The sequence below is a fragment of the Leopardus geoffroyi genome, chromosome E3, assembly GCF_018350155.1.
Source record: "Leopardus geoffroyi isolate Oge1 chromosome E3, O.geoffroyi_Oge1_pat1.0, whole genome shotgun sequence".
Lineage (NCBI taxonomy): Eukaryota > Metazoa > Chordata > Mammalia > Carnivora > Felidae > Leopardus > Leopardus geoffroyi.
Window position 1 is genome coordinate 25,527,288 of NC_059340.1, and position 11,711 is coordinate 25,538,998.

The 11,711-nt window shown below is 39.8% G+C and overlaps 1 protein-coding gene across 1 annotated transcript in view; it reads right to left on the reverse strand.

Annotated features, from left to right (window-relative positions):
- Nucleotides 1–3,017, reverse strand: part of LOC123589692 (acyl-coenzyme A synthetase ACSM4, mitochondrial) — a 20,957-nt gene extending 17,940 nt beyond the window's left edge. Inside the window, exon 1 of the mRNA XM_045462132.1 lies at nt 2,075–3,017. Within this exon, the coding sequence (XP_045318088.1) occupies nt 2,075–2,272 (198 nt within the window). The 5' untranslated portion in view covers nt 2,273–3,017. The remainder of the gene's footprint in view (nt 1–2,074) is intronic.
- Nucleotides 3,018–11,711: the final 8,694 nt, after the last annotated feature.

Genomic DNA, 11,711 nt, shown 5'->3' on the forward strand with positions numbered 1-11,711 from the left:
ATGTGACCTATGTTGGGTGAATCAGACCTTATGTCCCTGATTTTGAGTTTTCTGAGAAGAACAAAAAGATAGAATATAGTTGAAACAAAATCTGTGTATGAGCTCTTGGTGCTTCTATATCTCCAGGGAGCTATCCTGGTTCCTGTTCTTGCTGAAACTGACTGTCCAGCTTGCAACCCATTTTTGTGAGCACTCCTATGTCCAATAAATTTCTTTCTTGCTTAAAATAGATTCTGTGCCATCCAAATAACCCCAATGGTTGTACTAAGGTTGATTAGGAACAAAGCATCTTTTTCTATCTATCTATCTATCTATCTATCTATCTATCTATCTATCTATCTATCTTTTAGAGAGGGCACACACACGTGTGCCCACATGACTGGGGGGAGTGGCAGCGAGAGGGGGAGAGAAAATCAAGCAGGTTCCACACTCAGCATGGAGCCTGATTTGGGGCTCAATCTCATGACACTGAGATCATGACCTGAGCTGAAATCAAGAGGCAGATACTTAACCAACTGAATCACCCAGGTATCCAACATCTTTTTTTTTTACCCAAAAGGCTGAGGGATGGTTTTCAGAGAAAACAAAAAATAGGATGGTGGGCCTTTGGGGGAGGCTCATCAACTGATGGATTTTTGAAGGAAACTTCTCCTATGATTCTACAAAATACACTGTCTATACTGAAAAACCTCTTCACTTTGTGAATTACCAAAAAAAAATTACTCCTCTTTTCTTCCCTTTTCTGGAACTCTCTTTTTACCTTCTCTGGTTAGAAAATATTTCAAAATCGGGGACTGGGTGGCTCAGTCGGTTAAGTGTCTGACTTCAGCTCAGGTCATGATCTCACACTCCGTGAGTTCAAGCCCCTCGTCGGGCTCTGTGCTGGCAGCTCAGAGCCTGGAGCCTGCTTCAGATTCTGTGTCTCCCTCTCTCTCTGCCCCTCCTCTGTCTCTCTCTGTCTCAAAAATAAATTTAAAAAATTTTAAAAATTTAAAAAAAGTATTTCAAAATTCAATTTCAATTTCACTTCCTCTCTGAAGCCTTTCTCAGCCTCCTCTTCTCTTCTCTGACTTCTCTGTATTCCCACAGCATTGTGCTTAGATGCCAGATGACTGTGTTATATTGTATCATAATCCCTACCCTATGGGTGTAAGATTAGGGTCTGACTCATGTACTCTTGAGACTGGTGACCTTGGATAAGGAACTTAATTTCTATGAGGTTAACTTCCTTATTTGCAATCCCCCAGCATGGTGATGGGGATTTGGTGAAATACTATAGGTCAGTATTTCTTAATCTTTAGTCATTTGAGTATCACTACTTTTGTCAGATCTGTTTACACCTGTGCTATTGTTCTTTGTATTTTTCTTTGCATTCACTCCTTTTTACTTGCATACATTTACTTAAGAAGGAAAACGTGTTTGGCTATTATTGGTAAAACCAGTACTGCTTGCTAAAAATAGGTTACTGAAAAATAAATATATTGAAAATAAAATATGCCCTTAAATTTTGTCTAGAGATATTCAACTTCTACCTGCTCTTTCTGTTCAAAAGAGAGTTTAACGAGTGTAAAAGAGCTGTTAAAGATGTAATGGACTTAAAGGAAGACTTTCCCCTTAATTTAATAGGAAAGATTGATTCAATGTTATTTAATATTTTGTATATCTAGTATCTGCATCTTTTGAGGCACAGGTCCTTGCAAATGACTATTATTATTAAACCAAAGCTCAAATTACTGTTTTTTCCATAAATCTGTAGCTAGCCTGAACAGATGAACAGAGAGCAAAGAGCTGCTGAAGGAAATGAAAGAAAAGAGAAAATGAAGGAAAAGAGGCAGGGCTCTGTGAGTAACTACCATGAGGGGGTCTGAGGAAGATCCAGAGAAAGACAGTATGTGGAGTTGAGGATCAAAGATCTTCCCTGGGGAGAGAGAAGAGCAAGTGGAAAACAAACAAAGGAGATCCAGAGGGATGAAAGAACTGAATTAAGAGTGACAAATGGACCACAGAACAAGGAAATGGAAGGCTGAGACATAGGTGGATACCAAGCATCCAATGGAAGCCTATCGTGTCATACCTTTTCTTTTTGGGACCACTGGTCCAGCACATCCCCAGCAAAGTTAAAGTTTTTAGGCAGTGATCTCTCACAGCGATTTATGGCTTCAAAGTCAGCAAGAGTCAGAGGTGCCCAAAGCTGGTGATCTTTGTGAAGGTACCGGCCAGTTGGCCTGGCAAGCCAAATGAATCTGAACATCTGATAGCGGAAAAAAATCATGAGTTCCAAAGGGCTTTGTCAACTGATATGGATGTGGAAGTTCTGTAGCCTGTGGGGAGAGATGGGTAGGGGGAGCGTTAGTCTCTCTGGTTGCTCTGTGGTGAGACCGGGGAGTGGACTTGTGGCTGTGTGCTCCCCAGGGAGTTGGGGAACACCTGAAAAACACTCATCCTTTTTCAGGGCTGTGGCAGTCAGCCATGGACTAGTCTCCCTACCACTGACCTCTCCTCTTCGTTCTGTCTGTGATCAGGTTATTCTTCAAAACAAAACAAAGCTGACAACTATAGAATTGTCAAGCTTCCATTTTTCGTCCCTATCTTCCCCCCCAACCAAACAATAGATAAACAGCATTTTGCTGCCTCAATAGACATTCAAGCCCTGCTTCTGTCTGCCTCGTACTCTACTCTATTCTAACTGTATTTTGTAACTCCTCTACTTGAATTTCCTCTTCTAGTTAAAGCAGTCCACTTATTTTCATGAATGCCTATTTCTAGCTCTAAGATTTAGTCTGTCATTCACCTTTTCTCTGGCTTCCCTACTTTCTTCACCCCTCAGTCCTTCATTATAATTGGTTAGAAACCTTGATTTAAGTCCTGGCTCAGCAACTTTCTGATAATAGGACTTTGGGTAAATCACTTACCTTTCCTGCACCTCCATTTTCTCATGTGTAAAATGGAGGAGGGGAGGAATATAATACCTCTCTCCTAGTGTTATTATGAGGATTTAATAAGATAATGTGTGTAAAATAACCAGCATGTAAAAAGTACCTTCAAAGTGTTAACTAATGCTTTTGTTAAGATTATTTTCATTAGTACTATGGTGGCATTGGTTCATGAAGTAATTTTACTTTATGAATCAGGAGACCTGGACTTTACTCTGAACTCTTTCAGAATTAGCTTTGTGACATTGGTAAAGCCACCTCCCACCGCCATCTGTAATTTAACATTTTTTAATAATACTGTTATTTCTTCCTTTGAATTTCCATCATATGCATCAATATTCCTCACATGACAGGTTTCTAGCTTATATTATTAATTGTTTTCATTGTATGTGCTTTGTCTCTGTAACCTACCTAAATGGTGTGGGTAGAGGCTATGCATTGCATCCTTGGTACTTAACATGACCTACAGAGCCATCTTTAATAACAGAAGCCAATGTTTATTAAGTGCTTGCTGTAGACCAGGCATTTTGCACTCCTGATATCATTCAGCATTCATGACAAGCTTTTGAGGCTGGTGTCATTATTATCTCCATTTTAAAGATGGGGAAACTGAGACCCATGTAGACTTAAGTAGTGTGCCCAAGGTCATCCATCTTATAGTGGCAGAGGCAAAGTTTGGACCTGTTTGATCTGTCCTCAGAGCTTGTGTCCTCAACCTCTTTGCTATTCAGCCTCCCTTGTGCTGCCTTCTTCGGTCAAGGTTTCTTGCTGATGAATATTGCCTTTCAGTCCTACTTAGTAGCCTTGTATGGAGTGGAAAAATCTGCAGGTGCTAAGGGTGCCTGAGTCTGCCACATGGTGATAACATAAATAGTTAGAACAAAGGGTGTAGGGTGTACCATCCCTTCATTGTTGCCAAGCCTTCTTTGCTGTTCAGAGAGACGTCTGGAGAAGCGAAAGCCCATTTGGTGCAAATGCAATTTACTGTATCCCACGAAGAGCTAATTATGACAATACCATTGGCATTAAACTCTCCATTATGTCAAGGAAGACAGACGAGGGATCACCTGGGCAAGTGTGGTGGAGGTAACAAGAGTAGAGAAGGGCAGGGAGAGGGAGAGTATTGGGGGCCATGTTTATGATTTAGCATTTTACTGAAAGTGAGACCCCACTTCTCCCCTAAACACACACACACACACACACACACACACACACACACACACACACCACACATGCTTGCATCCACGCTTGTCTCTCTGCATGCCCTTTGCAAGTCGCTTAGCATTTCCAAGTTTCATCACATTTGCGCAATGAGAGTAATGGAAGTACCTTCTTCACTGGCTGGCTGTGGGGTTAAAATGAGCACTCTAGCACAGTGCCTGGTGGGTGACTTGGACTCAGTAAATGCTTCACATTAAGAATCAAACTTCAAAATTATTTATGGCAGAAGGCTTTAGCTGTTTGATATCCAAAAAAACAAAAAGACAAAAAACAAAAAACAAAAAACCCAAACTAGAAAAGCTGTTGGATTAGAGCTATCAATATTTTGATGGCTTATTTTGCCTCTTTTATGCCCTGTCACTGTGCTCCAGGCTCTTGGGGCTGAACTGAGCCCCCATCAGTCTGAAGCATTCTAGCCTCCATTTCCATCATTTTGACCTTTCTTGGTCCTAGTTTAATGATGAGTTGGAAAGATTCTCAAGACATGAGATACTTGGAACATTCTTGCTTCCTAAGAAGAATAGTGCAGATAACAGAGCAGATAGTTTTAATGCAAATCTCCTTCATCTTCTCCTCCAAATTGAAAAATGATTTTTCATGAATTATTCTGATTTCCCATACCTCTGTAACCTACCTAGATGGTGTGGGTAGAGGCTATGCATTGCAACAACAAATCAAAACTAAATGAAAAACTAGCAATAAATCAAAAACTAAATATCATAAAACAGATTTGATCTGAATATACACTTTAGCATTACCCATGTTATGTGCCTAATCAGTGAAATAGGTCTTGCATATGCAAACATAATCATTACTAATAAAATACAAATCAAGATATCACAGAGTAGGATTTTTCAGTTAAACTGTAAAATTGTTTTGCCAGTAACATTTCTTCTTTCTATCTCTTTGGTCTGCTTTTGATTTTCTGAGATTTGTATGGATAGGCCTTTAAGGAGACCACGAATCTCCGAGGAGCCGCCATTTTGCATTGAACATAGCCATTTCCTGGCTTTGGATCCTGTGGGAAGTCTATATGATTCCAGGGTCAAATATGAGAATCACTGAGTTTTTTAGGTCAAGACATTATCTATGTAGAAATTAGTACATACACATGTTTAACAAAATATTTCCAGATGATATCTGTAAAAGTGAGAGATTCGAAATAGGTGATTTTTAAAGTCTTAGTGATTTCCAATGTGTTAAGGGAAACTTTAACAGTGGAAAGATGTTTAGGCAATTGGTGTGCACTCAGCACTGTGAAGTATTTTTGTGCACTATCTCGTTCAATTCTCTTAACACCTCTTGGACGCAGGCATTTTGTTTTACATATAAAGTGACCAAGGCACTGAGAGGTAAGTGATTTACCAAAAGCTATTCATCTAGCTAGCAGCATCAGTTCTAGCCTGCATTTCTTGTCTCCAAAGGCAATGCAAGGAAATGCTATCATAAATATTTGCTATATTTCTATCAATCTTTGTAAAGTAGAAGAGTCAATTTTCCCATCAAAGAGACTTTTATTCAGTGTTGGATCAGCACTTATCCAATTACAGCAAGGCAGTGTGACCTCTCTTACTGCTGTTCTATACATTTAAACACACTTGCACAAGTTCTCATTATTAGAGTCACTTCCATGTTACCACATGCATTATTTCTCTTACCCAAAGATGGTATTATTGTTCCAGAAAGGCCTTCGACTCCTTCATAAGACTCAGCTCTGCATCAGCCAAGAAACTGGTTCCTTCCTTCTTTTCTTTTGGTGGCATCTGTTCCATTGTAGTCCTGAGACTCTGGTGCACAACTGGGAGGATCATAATCCCTTGGGAGGGGAGTTGACGTTTCTCTGGACAACCTGTGGTTAAAGGGACAGCAGCTTATACGAGACACCTAGGAGGGGAGAGAGGAAATGCAGGAACAACTTCCGTTTATGATTCAGTGCTAAGCCCCAGCACATTAGTGGATTATTCTTGTCCATGGAGTTGATAATATCAAGATCCATTGTGCTTAGATGACCTATAATCAGAGCCTCATGGCATGATTTCCAAACAGTCTAGAACATTGGCATGCTTGACTATTGTGATATAGCTGGATGTAGCTTGGCAAACCTGGAAAAGGACAGCTAAAGGAATCATATTGGAAGTCTCACCTCACTACTAGGTGACTGTCCTGACATTATCTCACTTGGAAATAATTTTGAGAGAATGTTACTGACTGGTTTGAATATAAACTTTGCCTGCTTGTACCTTTGTGGATGTCAGTTGCTGGCAACAAGGATTGGGTTTCATGAAGTCTGTGGCTAAAAGTTGCTTGTTGATGACAATGATCAAACAGTGACATTTTTCACCTTCAGAGTTCATTGTTACCCCACATGATATCCAGAAGAGAGTATCTCTCATGGGCTCAGACATCAACAGGGCTCCTTGGTCCTTTAATGAATGAAGGCCAAGGCCGAGCCCAGGGTGGTAGACTAAATAAAGGCACTCCAAAGATATCCATGTCCTAATCCCCAGAAACTGTATGTTACCTAATACAGCAAAAGGGAATTTGCAGGTGTTAAGGATCTTGAGATGGGGTGATTATCCTAGCTTATCTGGGTGGGTGTGATGTAATATAAGAGGCTGATAGCACCTGGCACAGCACCTGGAAAATAGCACTGGTTCAACCAATAACAGTGCTCATTAGGAGGTGGCAATCTCCTCCCTTGCACATTCCATCCCCCTGGCTAGGGGTGTGTGTGTAGAGAGGTTTCCTAGAGGAGATGAAACTTGAGTTGGGCTTTGGAAGATGGCAAGACTATGAGTAGGTGGAAAAGAGAGCAGGCAGGCATCTCAGAAAGGGACCACAACATGGAGAAGGCCCAGCTATACCTGGATCTTCCACGGTTTGGCTGATCCATACATTCTTGATTCACCAAGCCAGAAAATTCTTTTCTCCCCTCAAGCAATATAGTTTGGGATTCAGTTACTTACAATCAAAAAAGTTATTGACTAGTATAGTTTTGGTGCCTCCCAGTTTGTGGGCTAGAAACGGAATTAGAAGTCAACCAATCTTCCTATTGCACTTCGGTGGCACCCCCAACTCCTGTGTGCCCCAGAATCTTCACTTCCTATAGATCCACTACAACATCACCAGGTAGCCATCCTAAATACCTCTTCTTTAAAAAACATTTCCTATCTCACACATCACCTTCCTTACCACCACTAGGGTATAATCAACTACTCCCTCTTTAAACTTGTCACATGACATGCAACAGTTTGGTGGCTAACTTCTTTAAATACCTCTTCCCCAGAATGTAATGGCCTCCAGGACAGGTGCCATGTCTTATTCATCCATGACACCTTTATTCCTACTGCATAGCCTGAAATATTGTAGTGTCCACTAATTATTTGCCTCCCCCCCTTTGGCTTGTCTCTGTGTAGAGTTGATATGGTTCTTATCAGTCTCCTTGAATTTCTGAAGAGGATGTCAGTCCAACTCCCACCTCAATGGACTATCTTGGCTTAGTGGCTGTGTTATAGTTATGTGTCTGCTTCTAAACCTCATATAATTTGCTATTATCAAACTGTGTATTGCTGAAATGCTATATTGCCTTGGGCACAGAAATGAACCAAAGAGAAATTCATTGCTGAATTTAGTGTAGGAATGACAAATATGATGTTCACAGGAAGATGCAGGAGAAAACTTTCTCTCGGACCTGAATATCAGGAAAAAGTGGGATTTTTTTCTAGGCACCTGGTCTGTATTTGTCATATGGACACTACATGTGCCCAATCATGCCTCTTTCCCTCTTTCATCTGGATGGAGGAATGCTCTAGCCAAATTTCTGGCACACTTCTGGAAAATGGATAGGTCTTTGCGGCATACATTTTATATACTCATCTCACTCTGGTTTTTGATCTGGCTTTCTACCTATTTTGTATTCATTATGTATTCATTTCCTACCCTATTTTGTATTCATTTCCTCAGTTCCTTTTTCCTTTTTTTTTTTTTAAGTTTTTAAAAAAAAATTTATTTATTTTGAGAGACACAAAGGCAGTGTAAGCAGGGTAGGGGCAGAGAGATGGAGAGAGAGAATCCCAAGCAGGCTCCACACTGTCAGTTCAGAGCCTGATGTGGGGCTTGAACTCATGAACGTTGAGACCATGCCTGAGCCGAAACCAAGAGCTAGACGCTTAACTGACTGAGCCACCCAGGTGCCCCAGTTCCTTTTTCTAAAGAAAAATATTTTATTCCATACCTCTATAACCACAATTATTTCCTGATTAGGCACTGCACAGCTTTTCAACTTTGGTATCATATTAGTGATAGCCACCATTATCCCCTTCCACAATGATTTTCACACAGTTCTTATCAAAAAAAGAGATTGAATCCATTCTTTGTTCTATTTCCCTGAATATAATTTTAATAAGAATTTTTATTTTAGAATAGTTTCAATTTACAGAAAACTTGCGAAGACAGTACAGAGAGTTCCAGGGAATGTTTTTTCCTTGGCTAGACTGGGGTCACTGCTGTTGGGGAAGAAGATCACAGCAGTGCCATATCAAGGGTGCCTGCTATTAACTTGACCTGTCGCTGATGATGTTAACCTTGATCACCTGGCTGAGGTAGTGATTTTTAGGTTTCTCCACATGGATGCTGTCATGATAGTCATATAGTTGAGGAGATAGGCTATTCTAAGAAGTTGGTTGTTATGCAGACAATCCTAGATATCTGCCTCACTTATTACATGTTTTTTTACACACAAGTCTCAGGGCCAGGAGCTGGGGATGTGAGACAGTACTCAGTATTCTCTCTCAAGGATGTCATGAAAAACAATCACTAATTCCTGGACGACTCGCTCTTGAATTCCACTTCTGAGATATTTTCTCTCCTTACTGCTTTCATTCAAAATTTGGGGCACAGTCATCCAACCATGTTCACTTGGGATCCATTTGTCTCTTTGAGCATCTCTGAGGCCTTTGCTTCGTTTGGATTGTAAGAGCTGAATTCTCCTTCCTGCAAGGGGCAATATGTACTCTATGGTTTTTTACTTGGTTACACAAGTGTCCTACGGGAGCTTTTTACCTAAGCAAGGAAGGCAAGGTAACAAGCCACCACTGTTAAATTGCCACCAGCCCTCTAATGGGTCCTTTGGAAGGGCCAAGATTTCATCCAGTGATGACAATCACCAGGGACCTTGTTATGTTGGAGAGCTCAGGGAGTATATGGACATGCAGCTTGCACCATTAGCTAGGCCTTTTGGGAACATGCTTCATCGCTGGCAAGTGAGAGGTAGTACTTATAATCCAGCATAGGTTTTGAGGGGGAGATTGCAAATTATATCAGAATCGACAATCTACACTTAACCCCTTAGGTAAACTTCTTGGATCAGAGGCTGAGAATGTTGAATCACTCCTCAGGGTTGGATAAGAATAAGAATCCAGAAGATAGGCATCTAAAACCCCCCAGAGATCTGTTTTGCTTGGAAACTGTCCACATGGTAATAACAGCTCTCCTTTACATGTATATAGTACTTTATAATTTCTTGAGATCTCATATGCTGTTATTTCAGGTAATCCTCACAAAAAGCCTATGAAGTAGGCACTACTAGTACTATTTTATAAATGAGGAAACTGGAACTCTGAGAGGCTAAGTAGTTGCCTCAGCCTACATATTATTTTAATGCTTGATTCTTTCTCTTTGTTATTGTCATCAATTTCCAGCATCATGAGTTGGGGCTCTTGCAACCTGTAATGATGACTAATGAATTTTTTTGACTAATAAATTTTTGAAATAAGATTGTAAACTGAAATATATAATTATATATATTAATGTATACACACAACACACACACACACACACACACACACACACACACACAGTGTTTCAGTCTAATGAAGTAATTTTTTTTTTATAGCTTGAATAGTCTCAGAGTGATTCATGGGAGCCCGTTCAGTCTGGCTTCTGTTTTTTGTTTTTGTTTTTTTTTTTTTTGATATGACCTGTTGACTGACCCCATCAGTCTTTGAAAGCTTGCTTGCTTTCTGGCACAATGAGATGTCCCAGGCTTATTTTGTACATTTCTTGCCAAGGTTCTAAAATCAGCCATTTTTCTAAGGAGTCCTGGTTTCTTTCAATGAAAAATGATATTTTACAACCAGTTAATCAACATCCACTTGCTGTTGTGCTTTATTAATATAAGAATGACTGACTAATCAGATTTGGCCTTATAGTATAGTATTAGAACAGTGACTGGGGCATTTTGGCCAATAGTGCACTATATCAGAAAGGATATAGCTCATAGCTATTAAAATAAAATAAATGAGGTGGTACTGTTACTGTCTTTGTCACCCTTGGATGAGATGGCACATACATTAAATGATAGTTGACCATGAGTTGCAGTGTTTTCTATGCAAACATACCAGTTAGAGTAACAAATGTTGTTACCATTGACTCTATTGTTTTTTAAAAAGTGTATTTATTTTGAGAAGGAGAGACTGCATGCACGAGCAGGTGAGGGGCAGAGAGAGAGAGGGAGAGAGAGAATCCCAAGCAGAACTAGTGATTTGTCATTCCTAGTAAAACTATTAATTTGTCATCCCTAGTAAAACTCAGAGAGGGTCCAATTTGTATCAGGATAAACCATGCTATGCTGTGTATCAAATAATCACTCAGATCTTGGTGGTGTGTGGCATAACAAAGGTTTGCTTTGTTTTTGTTTGTTTGGTTTTTGTTTTTATTTTTATTTTTTTGCTCTTGCTACTTGTCCATGATGGGTCTTCAGTGACCTGGCTGATGGAACAACAACTATTTGAAGGGTTGCCAGTAGATGTGGAAGAGTAAACAATTATATGTACTAGCCTAGAAAAGATGGACATCATTCCTACTCATTGGTCAGGACTCGCCCCTTGGCCAGAGTGCATATTCTCACATTACTTGGGGGATGAATAGCTGGGTAATGACTACCATAGTTATCCTTTTACAAGAATATGTTAGATTCATTCTATTTTTGGAAGTCTTTCATAACATAACCCAATAGAACTTTTCCAGAGGAGCAATACTTAAAAAAGTAAAGACTTACCATTTTGGAAACCTAGCAAACTAGATCTTCCATACAGTAGAGTGGTGACAACCATAGACTTTTTGGAACCGGAGAGAATGAAGTTCCAATTTCAGCTCTGCTGCATAGTGGCTGTGGGGTATTATGTAAAAACATTTAGTGTCTCTAAGATTAGTATTCTAATTTCTAAAATGCTTAACAGGATGAAATTGTTGTGAATAAAAAATGAAATTATGTACAAAGGTGTCCAACACCTTTGGACCAATTCAATACCTGTTAGCTAGCTTGAAAGATGAAAAAGTCTTGATATTTTATGAATTGGTGCCTCTTGGGCTAAGTGTTCTTGGCAGGCAATGCTTTTATGTTCTCTGGAGGGCTGGCAATTAAGATTGCTCACATTTCTCTGTGGGAGAATGTTCTTGAAAGAGCAGTTCTTTTGAAATGATTCTTCAGCTCACTCCATTTAGAATTCATCAATTTTCTGCATCCACCCACAATCTTTCCACACATATTCTCCTTAC